The sequence below is a fragment of the Suncus etruscus genome, chromosome 6 (genome assembly GCF_024139225.1).
Source record: "Suncus etruscus isolate mSunEtr1 chromosome 6, mSunEtr1.pri.cur, whole genome shotgun sequence".
NCBI lineage: Eukaryota > Metazoa > Chordata > Mammalia > Eulipotyphla > Soricidae > Suncus > Suncus etruscus.
Genome location: NC_064853.1, coordinates 1,990,637 through 2,012,815, shown reverse-complemented (window position 1 = coordinate 2,012,815; position 22,179 = coordinate 1,990,637). Strand labels below are relative to the sequence as shown.

Sequence of the window (22,179 nt, the reverse complement as noted above, 5' to 3'; positions counted from 1 at the left end):
TGGGAATGTAACTGGGGGGCAGGTCCTAAGGCCAGTTCTCCTGCAGTCCTTTAGGTGCCCCTCCAGGATGAGTGGGCTTGAGTGGGGATCCGAGGGGTGCAGGGCCTGACTTTTGAGGGGCACCCGTGATCCAACTGGAGTGGCGCAGGGGTGGGCACCAGAGCCTCCAGCTCTGCTTCCTTTCACGACTACAGGGAGAAACCCGTGCTTGGAGCGGAACGGCGGCTGCATGCACTCGTGCCAGGCGGTCCAGGGTCTTGCCCGCTGCACGTGCCACGCAGGCTACAGGTTGGCTGCTGACCGCAGGACCTGTGAAGGTAGGCGGCACCTATAGGTTTCCCCGGGGAGCTGGAGTCTTCCTGCCCTGGAATCATAGGGCCCTGAAACCTGTCCCCACATCCCCAATGTGCATCTGGGGGTCCCCACCACCACAGGAGTGAGTCAGGGTGGGTGTCCTGGGCAGGTTTGGGGTGTCATGCCAGTGGCCACAGAGTTGCCCTTGTGCAAGGTCTGGTGGCTCCAAGATGGTGGCCCATCTAGGCAGGGCCACCCCAGGAATCCGTCCCACTAGGGACTCGTGAATCCGATAGGGACCCCTTGAGATCCTCTGTCCTCAGAAACCAAGAAGCTGGCCAGCATCCTGGCCCTGGGACTTCCTTTCCTGGCCGGTCCCGGCTGTGGTGACACTGGGGTAATGATGCACTCTGGGTCTGTGGCAGGGCCCCAGTGTGTCCCTTCCTGCCCCGGCTGTGTGCTGAGCCCTGTTTCATTCCCATCCATTCAGATGTGGACGAGTGTGCCACAGGGCTGGCCCGGTGTGCCCACGGCTGCCTCAACACCCAGGGTTCATTCAAGTGTGTGTGCCACGCTGGCTATGAGTTGGGTGCCGATGGCCGCCAGTGCTACCGTGAGTTGGGGCATAGGGGGCGTGGGGTCGGGACACAGGCGGCTGCTGACCAGCTATCCTGTCCCATCCGCAGGCATTGAGATGGAGATCGTGGACAGCTGTGAGGTAGCCAATGGCGGCTGTTCGCACGGCTGCTCCCACAGCCAGGACGGCCCCCAGTGCTCCTGTCCGCAGGGCTACACGCTGGATCTCGACCAGAAGACCTGCCTGGGTGCGGGCACGCCCCCCTGACTCCCACCATTCGCCTGCACACCCACATGGGGGCTTCCTTCTACTGCCTTCAAACCTGTCCAGCAGGGGGTGCCCTGGGGTTTCACCTCTTCTGGGATCTGAGCATCCTTGGTAATTTTATTTTGTGGGGGTTGGGTCACACCCGGAGATGTCGAGGTTTACTCCTGGCTTTGTGCTCAGAAATCACTCCTGGCAGGCTCAGGGGACCATATGGGATGCCAGGAATCGAACCGGGATCTGTCCAGGGTTGGCCGCTTGCAAGGCAAACACCCTACCGCTGTGCTTTTGCTCTGGCCCCATGTGCTGCCTTGGGCACTGGCTCCTGGGGGGTGTAGCCAGCGGTGGGGATGCCAGCAGCTCCCATGTGCCTGCAGACATCGACGACTGTGCCCGAGCGCCGTGCTGCCAGCAAGTCTGCACCAACACCCCGGGCAGCTACGAATGCAGTTGCTACGCCGGCTACCAGCTCAGTCCCGACGGCTGCGGCTGTGTGGGTGAGTGCGCCCAGCCAGCGCTGTGCATGGGGGGGCCGGGCAGAAGCCTGAGTGCCCGCCTGCTGCCAGCCCCACACTGGCTTTGCCCGCAGACGTGGACGAGTGTGCCGTGGACCGTGGCGGCTGTGAGCAGCACTGTGCCAATGTGGCCGGCTCCTTCCAGTGCTCCTGTGAGGCTGGCTTCCGGCTGGACGAGGACCAGCTGGGCTGCTCCCGTGAGTTCCACGTCCTTCGGTGGCCAGAGGGGATCCCCCAGGGCATGGGGATGAGGCATTGGGCGGGGTGGGTGGTGGACAGGGCGCGAGTGCCACTCTCAGGGACCTCTGCCCGCCCAGCGCTGGCCCTGCCCGAGGTGGACCTGGCCGGGCGTCTGCCCTTCGTGCGGCCCCTCCCCCACGTGGCCGTGCTCCGGGACGAGCTGACCCCCCTCTTCCAGGACTACGCGGGGGCCGAAGAGGAGGTGGCGGAGGCCCGGGGGGAACACTCACTGCAGGAGAGATTCAGTGAGTCACAAACCTGGTGGGGGCGGGGGTTGGAGTCCGGTTGGGGAAGGACTGAGGACCCTCCCCCATGGAGGCTTTTGGGCTCCCAGGCTGAGGCCTGCACCCTACTCTGTCCCTCCAGTCTGCCTCGACGGCTCCTTTGGCCACGACTGCAGTGTGACGTGTGCGGACTGCAAGAATGGGGGTGCCTGCCAGCCCAGCTTGGATGGCTGTGACTGCCCCGCGGGCTGGACCGGGCTGGTCTGCAACGAGAGTGAGGGGGGCGGGGGTGCCGGGTGGCATGGTGGGTGCAGGGATGGAGATGGAGCGTGTCTGGGGCCATGTGGGGATCGTGGGAGGACATGGGAAGGAGGTAGAGCTGCCTCTCAGCTCTGGGGGTGCCTTGGTGCCCGGTCCCCTCCCCACAGCCTGTCCCCCGGATATGTACGGGAAGGATTGCAGCTTGTCCTGCCGCTGCCGCAACGGGGGCACCTGTGATCCAGCTACGGGGACCTGTCGCTGCCCACCGGGCGTGGGGGGCGCCCACTGTGAGGACGGTGGGTGCAGGCCTGGCCCCTCTCAAGCCCTTAGTCCTGGGTCTGAGGCTGAGCCTGGCAGGTGGGCCGGGCCGTGGTCCCTCCTTTCCAAGGGGTCCTTCGGTGACGTGGCCCAGATGCCAAAGCCACAGAGCTCAAGGGCCATGGGGGATGGGTTCCTTGCCCCCTTGGCCCCGGGCTCCCACTTCTGCCCCTGCATTGGTGTCTGGGGTTGGGTCCTGCCTGGCTCTGCCACCTGCAGCATTCCTCCCACTGTCCAGGCTGTCCCTATGGCTTCTTCGGGCCCCAGTGTCGCAGCAAGTGTCGCTGTGCAAACCGTGGCCGCTGTCACCGCGTGCACGGGGCCTGTCTGTGCGATCCGGGGCTCTACGGCCGCTTCTGTCACCTGCGTGAGTCCTGGCGGGGCGGGGGGTCTTTGGGGGGAGTGCCCTGAATCCACCCCAGGGAGGCTCTGAGACTCAGCCGAGTCCCTGTGGGGTCCCCTGGGTAATGTGGCTCACCCCATGAGTTCGCCCCCCAGCTTCTCATGGCACCTCGTGTTGGGGAGATGCATGGACCAGGGGATGCCTGGTGGGGGTGGGCACCTCCCAGCTGGCCACTAACGGTTCTGGGGTGCAGCCTGCCCTGCGTGGGCCTTCGGGCCTGGTTGCTCTGAGGAGTGTCGGTGTGAGAAGAAGGGCTCTCAGGCCTGTGACAGGAGGGACGGCAGCTGTGTCTGCAAGGCCGGATTCCGGGGAGCACGCTGCGGGGATGGTGAGTGGGGTGCAGGATGGTGGGGGGCTATTGTGGGGTGAGGAGGTGGGCAACTGCACGACCCTCTGCTCCCTTCCAGAGTGTCCACCTGGCTTTTTCGGACCCGGTTGCCAGCATATGTGCTCCTGCCCGCCAGATGCGACCTGTGACCCAATCAGCGGCCAGTGTGAAACACTGTGTCCTGCGGGCCTCCGTGGGAAGGCCTGTGACCAAGGTGGGGTCCTGGGGTCTAGGTGGGGACCGGGCACCTCACCCCGTACCCCTCCCTCCTCACACTGTATCCACATGCCCTGCTCGTCCATAGTCCGTCCTGTTTATGCTCCTCTGAACACTGTCTCTGCTCCCAGCCCACTCACCACCTCTGCCAGCTTGGTTGGCCCCTCTTGCTGGCATCACTGCCTCTGGTGCCCTGGTCGGTGGGAATGGGCAAAGGGTCTGTGTTGGCCCTGTCCCTGCTGCCTCCTCTCCCCTCCCCTTCCCTGAGCCTCGAGGCCAAGGCAAGTGTCTCCTCTCTGCAGAGTGTCCAGTGGGCACATTTGGGGTGAACTGCTCCAGCTCCTGTGCCTGCGGGGGTGCCCCCTGTGACAGGGTCACCGGCCAGTGCCACTGTCCCCCCGGAAGGACGGGGCCAGACTGTGCCGCAGGTGAGAGTGGGTTGGTGACTCCCGTGTGTGGGGAGAGGGTGAGCTGCGATGTTGGGGGCCGTGAGAATGTCCCAATGTCCCAATGCTGGGACTCAGAGGCAGCACTGGGTCTCCACTCTGCCCTCCTGAACCTGCTCGGTCCCCGTTGATGTATGTGGGTGTCTGAGGGCCTCACACGCTCACCTGCTCTCCTTCTGAGGACCCACAAAGACAACCATAGCCCGACAACCTTGGGGCTGACCCTGCCTCACCAACCAATGACCCCTATCCTCATGACCCCAGAACCTATGACCTCACACTCATGATCCCACCCCTTGTGACTCCATACCCCATGACTCCACATCCCATGACCCTAAATCTGTAACCCTGTGACCTACAACCCTGACCCCACACCTATGACCCCACACCCTGTGACTCCTATGACCCATGATCCCAAACCTGTGACCCCATACCCTTTGACCCTCACACCTGTGATCCCACACTCATGAACCCCACATCTGTGACCTTCACGCCCCATGACCTCCTCATCCATGACCTCACACTCGTGATCCCATGCCTTGTGACCCCACACTCTGTGACCTTTATACCCCATGACATCAAACCTGTGACCCCCACACCCGCTTTCTCCAACCGCAGCCTGTGTCAACGGTACCTTTGGGCTGCGCTGTGAGGAGCGCTGTGCCTGTCTTCGGGGTGCCCCCTGCCACCACGTCACCGGGGCCTGCCTGTGCCCCTCAGGATGGAGGGGTCGGCAGTGCGAGGAGGGTGAGTCTGGGACCCCAGCGGGCGACTCTGCCCCTTCCTGGTCCTGCCGATCTCACTGCCACCCCTGCCCACAGCCTGCCCGGCTGGCTGGTTTGGAGACAGATGTGCCCAGCGCTGCCAGTGTGCCCCGGGCACCCCTTGTCACCATGTGACCGGAGCCTGTCACTGTCCAGCCGGCCTCTCGGGGCCCAGCTGTGTGCGAGGTGAGTGAGTGTGAGGTCCGGAGGCTCAGCCCCCCAAGACCCTCCACATGGGGCTGACCCCTCCTGCCCGCTTCCAGCTTGCCCACCGGGCACCTTCGGAGAGCGCTGTGGGCACCAGTGCCAGTGTGCCGGGGACAACCGGACCTGCCACCCCGTGTCAGGGGCCTGTGTCTGCGCGGCTGGCTTCCAGGGCCCCAACTGCCAGGATGGTGAGTGCGGCCTTTGCTGATGACCCGTGGGGGACCCTGGCCAGGGGTGCAGGCCAGTGGTGCCGGCTCCCAGTCCATCAGCCACCACCCGTTCCTGTAGCATGCCCACCTGGGCGCTTCGGGCCTGGCTGCCAGCAGCTGTGCGAGTGTCTCCACGAGGCAACTTGTGACCCATCCACGGGCGCCTGCCGCTGCCCTGCGGGCTTCCTGGGGCCTGACTGTGGCCTTGGTGAGTGTGGTGTGGGGTACTGTGGGGATCCTCCAGTTCCCTGGATCTGAGTGGGGAAGACACTGAGTGAGACAGGGTGGGCATGGGCCGGGCTATCCTGGGGTGGAAATGCTCTTAGCAGTCTCCGCTCCTCCCACCCTACAGCCTGCCCCCCTGGGCGTGCGGGCCCTGGCTGTGCCCATGTGTGCAAGTGTGGCCCCAAGGGGACCTGTGACCCGGTGACTGGCGCCTGCAGCTGTCCCCCAGGGAGGACTGGCCCCCGGTGTGAGCATGGTGAGACCTGCCTAGGGCATCCTGGAGGGGCTGGACATGGGGGGGACCCAGCACCACCTCCAGGAGTGTCATTTCTGGCTCCTGCTGTTGGGCTGGTCCTTGTGGCAGAGGGGTCTGTCCTTGATCATACTCTGACCCCATGGAGGACACAGATAAGCCGTCTCTGCACACTGGCCCCCACGGCCTGGAGGCTGGTTCTGCAGAGTGTCACCTCCTCCAGAAAGTCTTCCTGCTACTCTGCCACCTGGGCAGGCATTTGTGTCTCTGAGGGCCCTGGGCCTGTTGGTAGTGGGTGCCCAGCCAGGAGGGGCATGCGTGCCTCCCCTGGGAACAGAGATGGGCCTCCAGAGGCTGGAAGGCCCATGCAGGATAGGGCAAGATGTGTGTGCTGCGGTGCGCCCAGCTCTGGGTCTGATTCAGCCGTGCCTGTGTTCCCCCTAGAGTGCCCCCTGGACCGGTTTGGCGTGGGTTGCAAGCAGGAATGTCCCTGCAAAAACGGAGGGCACTGCCATGCAGCCACTGGCAGCTGCTCCTGTGCTCTGGGCTGGACAGGACAGCACTGTGAGCTCCGTAAGTTCAGGCAGCAGTGAGGGCTGCGGCAGGGCTCCTGGCGTACCCCTGGGCTGCTGTGCCCTGACCCGTGCCTCCCTGCAGCCTGCCCACCTGGGCACTATGGGGCCGCCTGCCGCCTGCGGTGCTCATGTGGAAACAGCAGTTGCGACCCCTCCACGGGTGCCTGTGTCTGTGGTGCCGGCGTCTACGGGCCTAGCTGCGAGCACTGTGAGTCCCCATGTCTCTGTGCTGCTCGGTATCCAGAGCAGCGAACCTTGTCCTCCTGATCCCTGAATCCCCCTGGGAGAGGCCCGGGCAGGAGGAAGGGCAACCAGACCCTGCCTTCTTGCTCCGGGTAAACTGAGGCAACTAATGTGGCTCTCCCACCAGCCTGTCCACCTGGCTTTCATGGACCCGGCTGTCGTGCGTTGTGTGTGTGCCAGCACGGGGCTCCCTGTGACCCCATCAACGGACGCTGCCTGTGCCCGGCTGGCCTGCAGGGCCAGTCCTGCGAGCAGGGTGAATGTCTGGTGCCCACCGCCCTGCTCTGTTCGGACTTGCCCACCTGCATAGCCCTGCCCACTGCCCCACCCACAGACCACACCGCCCTGCCCACCAAGCCTCGCCCCACCCATTTCCCCAGTGTCCCGCCCACATCATATAGATCCGCCCACCCTGTAGAACCATGCCCGTCCCACATAGCCCTGTCTGCTGCCCTGCCCATAGGCCTGTCCCACCCACCAGATTTTGCCCCTCCCATTTGGTCCAATGCCCCGCCCACATTGTATGACCACGCCCACCGGTCCAGCCCTACCTGCTGACCCGTCCACCAGGCATCGCCCTGCTCACTGCTCCCCCTGACTCAGTCCCCTGCACCCCTTAGAGTGTGCTCCTGGCTCCTTCGGGCAGGGCTGTCTGCAAAGGTGCAGTTGCCAGGGCGGAGCCCCCTGTGATCCCGCCACTGGCCGCTGTCTCTGTCCCCCCGGACGCTCGGGGCCAGCCTGCGAACTTGGTGAGTGCTGCAGCCCCCTGGGGGTGTTCCTGGTGGAGGTTGCGGGACCCTGGTTGCATGGCAGTTGCAGGAACCACCATGGGGAGGGGATTCCACCTGTGCCCGGCCTGCTGTGCCGACTCCGCCACTCCAGCTCTGGGCTGCTCAAGGGAGCCTGGGTCCCAGCACCCGTTACTGCACACCCCAGGCACTGTCCCTTGAAGTGGCCCCACTGGGCAGGGAGACAGCCCGGGCCTGCCAAGGCACCCTGATATCTTCAGAGGGGTCCCAGGCTCGGTGGCCGTCGGGGCAAATACTGACTCTGGGTCTCCCTCTGCCCACAGGCTGCAGGAGGGGCTTTTTCGGACCTGACTGTGCCCTGCGCTGTGACTGCGGAGGTGGAGCGGACTGCGACCCCGAGAGTGGGCAGTGCCACTGCCCGGATGGTACCATGGGGCCCACGTGTCGGCAGGGTGAGTGGCTTTGGCAGTGGGGAGAGGAAGGGCCTTTGGGTGTCCCCCACTGAATGGGCAGGGCCGGGCTCCCCTGCCCACTGTGTGTATCCATGTGCATGCTAATGAATGCCCGTGTCTGGCACGTGAGTGCTCAAGGGTGCGTGAATGGCTGTACACATGTGCCGTCACACGGTTGCAATGTGTGTCCTCACAGAGATGTGTTCCAGTGCATTAGTGCGTGCAAACACACGTATGATCTACACTGGCCGGCATTGTGTTCTTGTACTCCAGGGCATGTGAGCACATGCCTTCATATACATGCAAGCAAGCACACACTCTCGTGCCGCAGAGCGCCCTAAGTTTGGGGTTCTTCTACCTGGGTCTCCCTAGGCAAAGCTGGGAGCCTCTGCCCTCTCCTCCCAGACCTGCATGCGGGAAATGCGGCAGACACCGCCACCTGGTGGTCAGGAGCGGCACTGCACCTGGCACTACAGGTGGCACTGCAGTCAAGGGTGGGGTCCAGTGGGGGTGAGGCAAGGGCTTCGGCTCAGATTTGATCCCCTCTGCCCATTTCGGGGTCCATCTCGGCCGTGAGGAAAGGCCTTTGCATCCTCCTCCAAAGGGCACCGTTGTGTACATGTCGCCAGCTGCTGGCTTCACCGGGGGAGGGCACAGAGCTTGGCTGGGTGAGGCAGCACAGCCAGGAGCTGTTTTGTTTCTGCTCTCAGGTGCCCCCCTCCAGACTTGAGATACCACCCACAACTCTGCACCCAGGTAAGGGGTAGGGGTGTGTGGGTGGCGCCTGGACTCAGAAAGGACTTCAGACCAGAGCCAGGGAAGGCTATCTGGCCCCTTCCCCCTTAACCTGGCATTTCTGTGTCTGCAGCCCACGAAGACCCCCGGCATTAGCACCATGAAGCCACCAGTGCCTTCCTTCCATCCAGCATGGACCCCCACAGGAGACCTGACAGGAGGGGTACGATCAGACGGCATCCGGGGCCTTGTCTTGGAGGACATGGAGCTGACCCTCATTGCACGGAGCTGCAAGAACCCACCCACACACCTCCTGCACACAGGGCACACTTCCTGCCTCCAAGCTGGCGTGTGGCTGCCCCTCGGCTGGCACTACCTATTCTGGGGCCTGGACAGCATCTCCAGGGGTTCAGCTTGCGGGACACACGGCGAAGATTTATGGACGCGGTTCCAGGGAGCCCCGTGCATCCAGACTGAGGGGCTTGGGGCTCAGGAGTGGACCTTGGAGGGCTGGGGTGAGGGGTGTGTGTGTGCAGGGGGGTGGGTGAGAAGGTGGGAATGAAGAACAAGGTGCCCTCCAAAACCTGTGTGTGCTGCTCCATAGGGTGCCCCTTCCCAGGCCAGGGCACCCCCTAACGCAGAACTGGTCCTGGGCCTCAGTCCTAAGGCTCAGCTGATGTGTGTGAGGCTGGGGGTCACCTGCCTGTGAGATGCTAGAAGAAAAACATACCCCAATATACCCCAACACACACAGACATCTCACCTCATACATATCACACGCACCTGACACCCTATACACACTCACACATTCTTCAACAGCAAAAGTGGGAAGTGGCAGTGCAGGGCCTGGGCTGGACAGGACCAACCATCACACCACACACAGCCTGAGGGGCCTCACCTCCTCTCTGGAAGCTGATCTGGATCTAGGCTGGAGCCACCTCTCCCCTCCAAACCCAGGGTCACTGAGGCCCGCTTCTCAGTGCAAAGGGATGTGGGTTCTGGAAAGGAAGATCCCTGAGAAGGAAGGTGGGCACAGGAGGGGCGGGGCCTTCAGCAAGGATGAGCGGGGTTCTGGAAATAAGGGGCAGGACCATTGGAAGTTAGGGCGGGGTCTGTTTAGACGGGGTGTGGCTGCAATGGGAAGGCAGAGTGGAGTGCAGAGCTGGGAGATGCAATGAAGGGTCAGGCCCCAGGAGGGAGCAGCACGGAGGGGTTTGGGGGAGAGGCAGAGCGGATACCCTCCAGGACCCCTGGGTGTGAGGCAGCTGCAGGGACCGACTCCACATCCCTGAGGCCAGCAAGCAGGGGCCCAGCACTGTCAGGTTTAGCCAGGCGGGTCCTCGGGGTGCGCTCCGAGCAGATCGCTGACTCCAGTGTCACAAGACGTGGGATGTGGCTCAGAATGCAATGCCAAATCCTCCCCTAGCACTCACGGTGCATGAGGGAAAGGGATTGAGGCAGAGGGAATGCAGGGGATGGGGACGGGAGGAAGGCACCCAGATGTGACCAGGCAGCGACTGGACAGCAGACAGCTGCCGGGTAGACAGAAATCTGGAGGCAAGCCAGGAGGCTGCCAGGTGGGAAAATGCGGCATGTATGGGGTTTGAGGCGAGCTGAGCAGGCAGGACAGATGACCACTGTGCTTGGCCCAAACAGGGCGGAACCAGCACACTCAGAAAGGCAGCCACACGGACACTCATGCCATTTGCACACGCATTGTGCCTGATCTTTATGCCCTGTGAATGGAGCAACACACCAATTTCTTTTTTTGGTTTTTGGGCCACACCCAGCGGTGCTCAGGGATTACTCCTGGCAGTCTGCTCAGAAATAGCTCCTGGCAGGCTCGGGGGACCCTATGGGACACCGGGATTCGAACCAACCACCTTTGGTCCTGGATCGGCTGCTTGCAAGGCAAACGCTGCTGTGCTATCTCTCCGGACCCAACACACCAATTTCTCCGGGGAAAAAAAAAAGCCTGTAGAATTGATGAGCAATGCTCACTGATACCTGGGTTCTGTACCTGGTGTTACTGACCCTGCAGATGTGCAACTGGCAGTGCTCAGGTGAAACTCAGGGCCAAAGGCGTGCCAGGCATGCTCCAGCCGTGAAGCGGTCTCCCCAGCCTGGGCTGCTAAGTTTTCAACAGGAAGCAAGGGGAAAAAAAATACATAGGAGGGCAGAGAGCTAAAGAGGATGGAAGGGGCAGGAGGAACATCGAGCTGGAAAGGCAGGGCAGGTTAGGGCAGGGCAGTTCTTTGTACATGGCCTCCCTGGGTTTGGCCCTTGGCATCACAGATGGGGCCCCCTAGGAGTGATCCCCGTGTGGAGCCAGGAGTAAGCCCCATGCACCGCTGGGTGTGGCCCAAATGCAAAAAGCAAACACATCAAGAATGTCGTGAACCAGGTCGAGAGAACTTTGAACGTTAGAAACACAGGAGTGGTTTAGGACAACAGTGCCAGGACAGAGCAAGTAGGATTGAGGGCTCCTGGGGCAGATGGACACACAGGGAGTGGACCCGCTGCCCCAACCCACCCTGGGCCGGTCACAGGAGGCTAGGGTGACACAGGTGACACAGGTGAGGTGGCTGCAGGCTCTGCCTCCAGTGAGTGAAGAATACCAGAAGCGTCCACGTACACCGGCTCAGTCCACAGGAACTGATGTGCTATGACTACTGAACCCCAGAAAACATGTCCATGTCTGGGGCAGAAGCAGACGACAGCTGGACAGTCCGACAGCTTCAGAGTTCGTGGGATGGACCTAGGGGTGGCACCTTGAATCCGAATGACAGGGTTGGAGGCCTTCCTATTAACTATTTGGAGGCAGCCCCAAATCAGTTGCCTGCAGAGCCCCTGGCAGGCTTGGCAGGGGGATGTCCGGCTTTCGGGGTGCATGGTGAGCCTTTGGAAATGGGGGAGGATGGGTGGAATGTGTGGTGGTGCAGGATCCTTTCCGCCTCACAGATAAGCCTGCACAGGCTGGAGGCAATGCAGGGGGGCCATTCAGGTGGTCAGTCCGTCTATCTGGAGGACCCACTGAACGCAGCACTCAGTGGGGGCAAAGCAAAACACCAGCAGGCAAGGGGCACAGGGCATCTGGGGCACTGAGGTTCACCCCGGGTCCCTGGGATGTGTGGCAGCTCCATGTTGTACCTGCCTGCCTGGGCAGCCCAGACATGTCCATCATGCCAAGGCCATGGCTGGCACCTGGTCTGCCTACCCCCAGGCTCAGGTGCTGAGAACCTCCTCCAGTGAGGATGTGCTGGTCTGTCTGGGGTGGCACCTGCCGAGGTCAGAGGTGACACCCAGACCCCACTGGGCCCATGATGGTGTAGGGGCTAAGGGGGTACTGGGAGGGCATCCAAGGGGGCCAAATGACATCACACACCAGATACCAATGTACAAAACACACACACTAGACACACACGATATCACATAGACACCACATACCAGAAACACACATACCAGAGATACTAGACACCCCCTCACACACTCACTACACATGCCCACACGGCAGTCCTGCAGTAACATGCCCCAGATACACTACACCTAGCGCAGGACCTCGCTAACCACTGGGCCTCTTGGGTGACGGCAGTTGGCCCCACAATCCTCTCTCGGGCAGTACCCCCAGCCCCTCCTGCCCGGAGCTGTTGGCTCTGACCCAGGCCTGGACCTTCAGTTACAGGTGCAGAGGACTCAAGTCCCCACCCAACCTACCGCAAGGCGGTGACATTGAGGCCCTTCACCCAAAGTCTGGACAAGAGCAGAGCAGGGACGGGCTGCAGTAGCCGCATGGGGCAGAGTGGTCGTGAGACTCCACGTGAGAAACACTTTAATGTCCTGGGGATATCAAGATGGTCTCAAGGCCCCTGGGGGACATGGAGGTGCCCTGGAAATTCTGGGCCTTTCAGAGGGGAAAGGGGCAGTTGACAGGGCTGAAGGGTTGGTCCCATCCGGCTTTGCAGGTGCTGCTGACGCCCTGAGAGATGGTCTGGTGGGTGCGCCTGTGCTACGTAGGGGTGCTTGCGGCTGGCTGGATAATGCTCTCGAGGCCAAGTACAGGTGCTCCCAAGGCCAAATGAAGTTGCTCCCAGGACCAGGTGAGGGTGCTCCGGGGCCAGCTGAAGGGTACTCCCAGGGCCAACTGAAGATGCTCCTGAGGCCAGGCGGGGGGATTCCCAGGGCTGGCTGGAGAGTGCTCCTACGGCCAAGCGGAGGTGCTCCGAGTGCCAAACGGAGATGCTCCCAGGACTGTCGGAGATGCTCCCAGGACTGACTAGACGGTGCTCCTGGTGCTAGCTGGAGGACGCTCCCAGGGTCAGGTTGGGATGCTCTGAGGCGGATGGAGGGTGTTCCAGGGCCAGGTGGGGTGCTCGGGGCCACTGGGCCTATACATCGGTCTCCAGCCGCAGCCTCGCCATCCGGCGCACATTGTCCTCCACGGCCACACGGCTGGTGATGCTGGAGGCCACGTCCTCGGGGAACCAGCCGGTCTCGCCATCGCGCAGGCGCTCCCCGTACTGCCAGCCTGGGGGCACGGGGCTGAGCTGGGGGCACGCCATGCCCACCTCCCTCCCAGCGCCCCATGCCCGAGTCACTGCCATCCTGGGGTTGTCGGTGATCTGGCCCCTTACTCACCGTCCTCCTGTTCCAGGACGAGAACTACATCCGCCTGCTGCAGACTCATCTCGTCCACCTGCTTGGCCAGGTAGGCCCGGGTCACTTCCACCTGCAGCAGGGCTAGGGCGACAGAGACGGGACTCAAACTCGGGTCTCCTTCACTCCTCCCGAGCTGGGTTCCTGGTGTTCCGGGAGGACACGCAGCCGCTTCTGTCCGGTTGCATAGGGGATAGGCAGGCCTGTGCATGGAGGACCCAGCCCAGGGTCCCAGGAACCCAGCCAAGACTCACCTCCTTTGTCAGGGGGCCCCTGCTTCTCCCTGTGGGTCAGTGCCGTGATCCACCGGGCTCGGTCGCTCCTAGGGTCAGAGACGGTGTCAGTGCAGCCGCCCCGGGCCCAAATGTACCCCAAGGTCTGGGTCTGGGTACCATGGCCTCTTGTGGGGTGCTTTGCCCCCAGTGCCCCTCCTCACGCCGACTCAGCCGACAGTAGGACGCTCTCCCGCCGGCCCTCGCTGTTCCGCTGCAGGGTCAGCCGGAAGGGATTCGGAATGGACGAGCTTCGATTGCCGCCACCGGGCAAAGCCACCTCGCTGGGCTCCAGTCTCTGCACCAAGACGTCCTCTGTCCGGGCATAGTCCTGCACCAGGAAGCTCTCCTCGCTGTGGACAGATGGACACGAGGCTGCACCGCAGGGCTCCGGGACACACCACACAGGTTCTGGGGCCCTCTGTGGGCCAGAGAACTCTGAGTCTGAGGTTGAAGCTTGGGCAGGATCCCCCAAAGCATCCCCAGACCCCCACCCAAGTCTTCCAGCGAGGCCCTGGTGTGGGCAGAGCCCCAGGAATGGGCAGGTCCGTGTTGTGGGCAGGGCTGGGAATGGGCAGAGCATGGGTGTAGAGAGGTCCCAGGGCCATGGGCAGGGCCTAGATATAGGTGGAGCCTAAATATGCTAATACCACCACTGTAGGCAAGGACCGGACAATATCTCTGAAGTTGTGAGCGTGATCAGGAGTGGTGTGTTCCGAGTGTGGCCATGGTCAAGAGTGGGTGGGACACTTTGTGGGCTTGGCCAAGAAATGGGCGGGTCTGAGTGTTGTGAGTAGGGCTTGGAGTGGACAGGTCCCAGGGCTGTGGGCAGGGCCTGGATGTGGACAGAGTCTAGATGTATTGATACCAGCTTTGTGGGCAGGGCCTGAGGGTGGGCGTGACCAAGAGCGGGTATTGTTTGTCATGGGCATAGTCCAGGACTGGGCATGTTTTTGTGTGGGCGTGGTCTAGAGTAGGTGGGGTCTGGAACTGGGAGGGTCTGAGTATTGTAAGCAGGGCTCGGGGTGGCCAGGTCCCATGGGCGGCACATGGATGTATTGATACCAGCTTTGTGGGCCGGGCCCAAAAAAGATCCTTGGAGTTTTGAGCATGATCAGGAGTGGGTGGGGTCAAGAGTGGGCAGGGCCCCATATGGTGGGTCCCAGGAGTGGGCACACCCTGGGGTGTCTGCAGGGCCCAGAGCCAATGGTTGGTCCCTACTGGGCCAGACCAGCACCCACCTCCTCCTCTTGGTGAGCACCAGCACGTCATTGAAGAGGAACAGGTATGAGGTGGGTCGGCTGCCCAGCTTCCGGAACAGGCTCGACTCCTCCAGCACCTGCAGCTCCCCGCGCTTCCGCAGCCAGCGGGACGCCGAGATGAGCGGGAGGGACTGGGGACAGAGAGGAGGAGAGGCGTGAGGCTGGGGGCAGCAAGGCAGTGTGTGGCCTGCAGGGCGGGCCTGGATATGCCTGGGCCCCACAAAGGGCACTTCAGTAGGTTCTGGTTCTGGGGCGCAGCTCCCATTCGCATCCTCAGGGGCTGACCGATCCCAGGGCACCTCCACAGGGTGTGGGTCAGGAAGAATGAAGTGTGGGTGACGCCAGAACCCAGAAAGCTGACCTGCTGCACCCCTCTGTTGTTCTCCTTTCACCGGGCACAAGGGGAGCCACTGGGGTGAGTCCTAGGGCACCCTTAAACGTGAAGACGCTGTAGACTTCCCGACACCTCCTCTAGGACATCCCCCAGCTCACCCACAGCCCTTCCCCTCTCACAGCTGGGCCTGCCTCCCTGGGCCCGGGGCCAGGCCCCTCTGCGGGCTGCCAAGGAAGCTCAGACCTCACCGGGGCAGCTCAGACAGGTAGAAACTGGCACAGGGGCCACCCAGGGGCCGCCCAGGCACTGTCCCTCACCACCGCTCCCTCGGGACAGGGGCAGGACCCTGCCCCCAGACCAGCAGTGGGGGCGGGGGGGTGGGACTTACCTTGACTTTGCTGAAGTCCAGTTGCGTGGACAGCCGGTACATGAGCTCTGTCCGCTCCATCTGGTGCGCCCCCTCGTTGCATTTCTTCACCAGCTGCAGGGGGAGGCAGACTGGGTGTGCGGCCCTGAGCGGGGCCGCCCTTCCTGGGGGTGGGATGGGCTGCCCCACCCCTCACCTTGCTGATGGCCTTCAGGGCTCGGCTGGCAGCCTTGTAGCGCTCAGGGTGGCCCTGGGACTTGAGACACAGCGTCTGCGGAGAAACAGCAGATGAGGGGCCCTGAGCGTGCTGCATTCAAGGGGCAAGGGCCTCATACCAGCCTGGGGGCAGCCCCTCGAGAACCAGGCAGTCCCCAGGTCCCAGACCACGCAGCCCCCATATCCTGCATGTAACAAGTGGCCTCCAGTACAGTCTCCTGTGTGAAGCCAGGAGAGACACCCCAGACCCTCTAAGCTCCAGAGGCCTTGGCAGGCCAGGCCTGGTGGCCCATCGGCCCAGGACTGTTACCCCAGGAGCACTGGCTATGAGGATCCTGAGGGCTCTGCTGGGCTCTGGCCCATGTGTGCACACAGAGCTGGGCTCTGGCCCATGTGTGGCATGCCTGTGATGCAGTCCAGAAGGGACAGAGGTAAAAATATACTGAACAGGAGGCCACGGAGGCCACTGAGTGGGGACATGGGCAGGATAGGCTGAAAGGACTCACAGCAGGAGGAGGCAAGAAAGGTCACCTTGGACAAGTGAGGATGATGTGCGAGGAGGGGCACCCCAGGGTGTGGGCACTCACATCTGTGAGCAGCGGCAGCCGGGTGACCCGCTGCATGGGAAGGATGAGGAAGGAGATGAGGGGGAGCCCTCCGCACGCAGGCCGCTTCTCCGTCTCCCGTAGCACCTCTCGGAAGGCCACGTTGCTGTCCCTACATGAGGGCGAGGCCGGGGCTCAGCGGGCGGAGGGCAATGGGGTCGAGGGCCCCCAGGATGTGGCCAAGCTCACGTCAGCTTCTGTAGAGCACGTTGCTGGTAGACCTCATTGGCGCAGTAGGACACGTAGGGGTGGAAGTGGTGCTCGGCGTGTTCCTCCAGGATGTCGCTGATGTCCTCCACACACACCTGCTCCCGGTGACGCTGCTCCAGCGCCTCGAAGAAACTGCACAGGGAGGGAGGGCTATTAGGCAGCGTAGGGGGTCCATGCGGGGAGCACGGACATGGCACAGCAGGTATGCGCCCGATATACGCATGCCGAATATGGACACTCCAGACACATTGGATAGGCACATGCCAGATATAGACACACTGGCTACATACATGCTATAAACACATACATATGGACATGCCAACTACACACATCAATCTGGCACATACACCACACCAAATATACATATATGTTTGCTTTGTTTTGTTCTGGGGCCACACCCAGCAGTGCTCAGGGGTTCCTCCTGGCTGGCTCGGGGGACCATACAGGATGCCAGGAATCGAACCTGTGTCCATCCCGGGTTGGCCACATGCAAGGGAAACACCCGACTGCTATGCTATCGCTATGGCCCAAGGTACACAAATATGGCAACCACATAGACATATCCCACATGGGTCTGAGAGCAGAGTTCTGGGCACTCCCAAACTGGGGCTCCTGGAACTTTACCCAACACCCCAAGACCTTGACACTCAGATTCTCAAACACCCCGGCACCCCTAACACAAGACCCTTTGAGCCTGACGTGGGCATCCTGATCCCTGATGTCTTAATACCTCAACACCCCAACCCCCTGATGTCCCAATATCCCTAACACCCAACACCCCAACATTTCAGCCCCAGCCCGGCCCACCCACCGCTGGCTGGCGCGCTGCACATCCAGGATGTTGGAGAAGAGATGGTGGAAGTCGGTCTGGGTGATGGCATCACGCAGCGGCTGGGACTGGAGGAACTCGGTCACCAGGATGCCCAGGCTGTGCTGGTACGAGAACTCCGACGTGAGGATCTCAAACATAGCCTGCGGGGGGCAGGGCATGGGTGATCCCGGAGACTCATACCGGGTAGGGTTGAGACCCCCCCACCCCACCCGGGCAGCCGCCTTACCTCTTGCCTCTTGCGCTCCTCGGCGCTCAGCTGGTCCAGGAGCCCCGACTCCGCCACCTGGGGCACAAGCGGGGGGTCATGGCAGGCCTGTCCCCACACCCTGAGCCACTACAAGGCAGGACAAGGCTGGACAGATGGGCCCCTGTTCCACTGAGGTCTCCATGGGAACTTCCTGACAAAACAGGCCTGCTGTCCCCCCTGGTCCCTGAGCTCACAGTAGCTGGACAGATAGTGGGGCCCACACCTGGGCCAAGAAGTTGGGGTGCAGGAACCCCGATTCAGGCTGTCTGAATCAGGGATCTATTTCCCTGACCGCGTCCTCACATACCACCAGGTGGAGAGGCCCAGAGGAGGTGGGGTGGCTTCCTGAAACCACCCTGCACAAGGCACTTCCAGTAGGTGCCCCCCCCCCCCCCGCCCCTGCACCTCAGGGAGCTGACTCCAGGTGAGCTGTGCAGGCCGGTGCGTCTTCACCACGATGGGGGTGTCCACTTTGCGGGGCTCAGGGGGGCTGCAGGGCTCGCCCAGAAGGTCGTCGTCCGACTCGTGGCTGGTGTTCAGACCGCGCTCACGGATCTCCTGGTAGAAGCGGGGGTCTGGGGAGAGGGGGGTGTCAACCCAGGCACCCCGGAACCGCCCTGCCCTGCCCTGCTCAAGGTCCAGGATGGTCTCCAGGGGTACTGCCGCCTTCAGACCCAGAATGGACCAATTGGCGACCAGGCCGGGGCTAGAGAGGCCCCATCCTCCTCCCTATCCTTCGTTCCACTATCCCTCCCACTGGCCATGCAGCCCAGGCAGGAGGTTCCCCTCAGCGCCTCTGCCCTGCCACACCCCTGCCCCACACCCCAATCTGGGCCCTGCTCACTGCCTTACTGCCCCACTGCGGCTGTCACAGGGGTCCAGGGTACTCCAGGGGGACCTGCTGTTACATCTGACCTCCACAGTCACCCCTCAGTCCTGTAAGCACCTTCAGCATGCCGGATGCCCTCTTGGGGTGCCAAGGCCTGCTGGACCCAAATTAGGCTCCCTGGAGGCCCAGCAAGGCCTCAGTCCATGTGCTTAGTTTTGGCACTGTGGGATGAAGGAGGCGGAGGGAACTTTTCCCTCAGAGCACCACAAGGATATGAGTCTCTGGGTGGAGCCCCCCCCCCCACTTCTAACCAGGCAGACCCCATGGAGCCCCTCCCAGGGAAGTGCAGGGGCCCCACTCACCATCCTTAAAGGAGCCTTTGTTTGCCCGCTTCCGGCCCAGAGTCTTCTGTGAGGGAAGAACAGAGCAGCCAGTCAGCAGGCCGGGTCAGTGGGCCCCACAGCCACCCTGTACCCGACCCCATGAATGTCCGTTCCACGGGGGCTATGTCAGAGGCTCCTGACAGACGAGACAGGCAACCCAGAGTAGCAGGCCAGGAAGGCTGCCTGGAGAAGGCCGTAAGGCTGAGTGCTTGGAGACAGAGGCAGACAGGGCACAGAGCCCCACAGAGAGGGCTGGCCTTGGTGGCCATGGTTGTGGCGACAGGGAACCAGGCCTGCTGAAGCACGGACAGGGCAGGCAGTGGACCCTGCCGCTGGCCAGGGGACCCACACCAGACTCCATCACTCAGGGACCACAGTCCCCTCCTAACCTCCCAGGGCCAGTTCCGAGAAAGGGGAGCTGGTTTCCTGGGGCAAGTCAGGGCCTGAAAACTCCCGTGCTAGTCTGGAATGTGGGGGCCCCTGTCCCCCAGGTCCCACCCAGGTCTGGACCTGTTCCTGGGGCCTCTCTGCCACCTACACCGCTTACCCTCGTCCGCATTGTACTGGGGGCTCTCCAGGGCAGCCCGATGGGGTGGCTGTGAGCAGTGAGGGGTAGATCCCCGAGGGACCGACTCAGGTTCAGGGTCTTGGGGGCTCTGCCCAGCCCAGCCATGGAGGACGATTAGTTCTGTACTGCCCCCCACCTCAGGGGCTGCTAGCACACACACAAGGGGAATGGGGGTCTCTGGGGGTGCCTCCACTGTACCCCCATCTCCAGAGTCTCACTGGCTTGAGCTTCCCAGCCCTTGCAGAAATTCCAATGACAGCCCTGTGGCTCTGTGACCATGAGACCATGTCCTGCTGATAGGCTCCCCTAGAGGCTCGGATTCAGAAATGGGTGTCCCCTACTGTTGCTGGGTCAGGGAACAACAGATGGGATCTAGGTTAGAATCTCCCTGGGCTGCTGGGAGCCATATGCAAGGAGCTCACACACAGAAGGTTCAGACCTCATTCACCTGCATTCGGACTTCAGGCAAACCCGGAAGTCCCGCCCCTTGCCCTGTCCTGCCACACCCCGGAGACCCCACCCTAGACACCCACACAGACGTGCCCCTTGGAAGCCCTGTCCAGCCAGACACTACCCAGAAAGCCAGGCTGACCATACCCCCTGGAAACCAAGCCCAGAAAGTCTCGCCCCAGACACACCCACACTGATACGCCGCATAGAAACCTGGCCCTAGATATGCTAACTGGAGTTCCTGTCTGGAAGCCTGCCCCCCCCCCAAACACAGCCACTTGGACAAGCCCCCAGATTGGTCTAGCTCCACTTGAAGATCCGCCCACGACACACCCCCTTAGGAGGTCCCCCCAGTTTGGTTTAACTCCATTTGAAGCTCTGCCCCAAGCACACCCACTAGAAACCTCACCCCAGCCAAGTCCACTCGCACACACACCGGCCCATGCCCCCACCTTGTTTCTGGCTGTGCTCCGGGCAGGGGGCTGATTGGGCTCTTCGGCCAGCGACTGCAGCTTGGGGGTCATGAGACTGGGGTCTTCCTGGCTGCCAGGGCCCCCCAGGCTCTTCATAGCTGCGCGGTAGGACTGGTTCCGCAGATTCCTGCGCAGCATGCTGGTGGCACCCACGTCTACGTCCATGTCATCCAGCGAGAAGCTGGGGGTGGCCAGGATTTGGGGGTCCCTCCGCGCTGCCTCCTTGCTGAGTATGGCTGCCCCAAAGCTCTGGTGGCGTGCGGGGGTCTTGGTCTTGCTGCTCGCCGCCAGGCCCTTGGGGATGAGCTGCTGGGTGCCCATCTTCAGGGCCACGGGGCTTTCGGTGCTGAGCACCACGGGGCCCGCCACCGGGCCCTCAGGGGCCGCCATGGACGAGGGGCTGGTGGGCCCGATCCGGAGCCGCAGGGAGCTCCGGACCATCGGGAGCTTGGGCACCGGATGGCCCTTGGCATCGAGCCGCAGCTCCGAGTGAAAGCGGTATTCTGGAAAGCTCTCCTCCACCGAGCTGTCTGAGTGCCTCTGCGACATGCTGAAAGCGGAGTCCTGGGGAGAGACAAGGGGACATGTCATCGAACTCCAGCCCACACAGCCAGGGGTGGGGGGCCGGTGGTCCGAGCCTCCTGTGCCCGTTGTCCAGCCCCTCATACTAGTGGAGTCCCTGTGCAGTTCACAGTGCAGCTGTGAATTGCAGGCCCTTGGTGCCCCATTTGATGAGAGGAATGGAGGCCGGGCCTGGGCTTTTCCAGGGCCTGAACAATAGCATAGCAGTAGGGTGTTTGCCTTGCATGCTGCTGACCAGGGATGGAGCCAGGTTTGATTCCCAGCATCCCATATGGTCCACCGAGCCTTTCAGGAGCGATTTCTGAGTGCAGAGCCAGGAGTAATCCCCAAGTGCCACCAGGTGTGGCCCCAAAACAACAACAACAAAAATAAAGCATCTTTTTCAGGTCAGGGACATGGCATAGGGCGAATGGACACTTGAGTTGAGGTGTACCCAGTCCTGGCTGAGGGTTTGGACAGGGGCGTCCCACTTCCAGTCCCTTCTTCTACTCCCTTACTCAGCAGCCCAGGTGCCCCCCAGCCCTCCCACAGGACCCCTTTAGAATCAGGCTGCTCTGGGCACCGGGACGTACATTTCCTCAGAATGAGACAGCATGTGGGGTCTGTGGGCCAGGGCGAGATATGGGCATCAGCCATTGCAAGGGCCCAGCTGCCCCATGCCTTGACCGTGCTCATGGGCCCTGCTCCTCATCACTGGCTCCCCAGACCCTAAAAGCCCACCACCCCCTACGGGCTGAGTGAACCCGCCAGGGTGAACACTGGGGTCTCATGGTTTGGGAAGAGTTTTCCACTTGTTTTAGGGCCACACCTGGCGGCATTCGGGTTCCTCCCGGCTCTGCACTCAGAAATCGCTCCTGGCAGGCACAGGGGACCATATGGGAGGCCGGAATTCGAACCACCGTCCATCCTGGATTGACTGCATGCAAGGCAAATACTCTTCCACTGTGCTATAATAGCTCCGGGAGAAGCTGCATTCTAACTCTCCCCAAAATCAGATGGGCACAAACGAATGGCCGTCCAGCGGCAGCATGGAGTGTAGTCACTCCCAGCTCTGGGGGCAAAGGCCGGCGTGACGCTCCATCTGGGGTCTGGAAGGGCCCTTCCTTCCCCGTGGACTAGTCTCGGGCCAGCCACCCCCACACTGAGAGCGGCCCACACATTCCCCAGATGCTCTGAGTCATGGGCCAAGGGTGGTGGTGGCCAGGCCAGTGCCCTGCCCCCGCCGAGCGGGGGTGGCACCAGCTCCCAGGTCTCCACCCGTGGCATCTTGCCGGCATGCTCGGCCGGCTGGCAGGACAGTTTGCCAAGTCCAGCTGGCTCCAGGCCAGACCACACCCGTGGGTGTCCCGGCAGGAAGCAGGTTCTGGGCGTCAGAGTGCAGGTGTTTGCCTGGGGGCC

General features: G+C 62.3%; 3 protein-coding genes across 3 annotated transcripts in view; 2 read left to right on the top strand and 1 right to left on the bottom strand.

The window, feature by feature from the left end:
- The window catches only part of CEP104 (centrosomal protein 104), a 223,291-nt gene that overhangs the window by 133,076 nt on the left and 68,036 nt on the right, over positions 1-22,179 (top strand). The gene's annotated exons all lie outside the window — the stretch shown is intronic.
- Positions 1,437-8,977, top strand: MEGF6 (multiple EGF like domains 6). The gene is made up of 21 exons (XM_049774563.1): positions 1,437-1,632; positions 1,725-1,847; positions 1,968-2,135; positions 2,257-2,388; positions 2,543-2,675; positions 2,913-3,060; positions 3,290-3,424; positions 3,504-3,638; positions 3,909-4,068; positions 4,705-4,833; positions 4,908-5,036; positions 5,114-5,245; positions 5,346-5,474; positions 5,619-5,747; positions 6,189-6,317; positions 6,402-6,527; positions 6,690-6,818; positions 7,183-7,311; positions 7,635-7,779; positions 8,488-8,519; positions 8,632-8,977. The coding sequence occupies exons 1-21, from the start codon at positions 1,437-1,439 to the stop codon at positions 8,652-8,654; spliced, it is 2,691 nt and encodes an 896-aa protein (XP_049630520.1). The 3' UTR covers positions 8,655-8,977.
- On the bottom strand, positions 12,758-20,775 carry ARHGEF16 (Rho guanine nucleotide exchange factor 16). The gene is made up of 14 exons (XM_049775318.1): positions 20,179-20,775; positions 18,688-18,733; positions 17,902-18,071; positions 17,476-17,532; positions 17,229-17,389; positions 16,397-16,549; positions 16,190-16,319; positions 15,583-15,657; positions 15,408-15,500; positions 14,665-14,816; positions 13,588-13,776; positions 13,406-13,473; positions 13,134-13,235; positions 12,758-13,023 (listed from the first exon to the last, which is right to left on the bottom strand). The coding sequence occupies exons 1-14, from the start codon at positions 20,746-20,748 to the stop codon at positions 12,884-12,886; spliced, it is 2,106 nt and encodes a 701-aa protein (XP_049631275.1). The 5' UTR covers positions 20,749-20,775; the 3' UTR covers positions 12,758-12,883.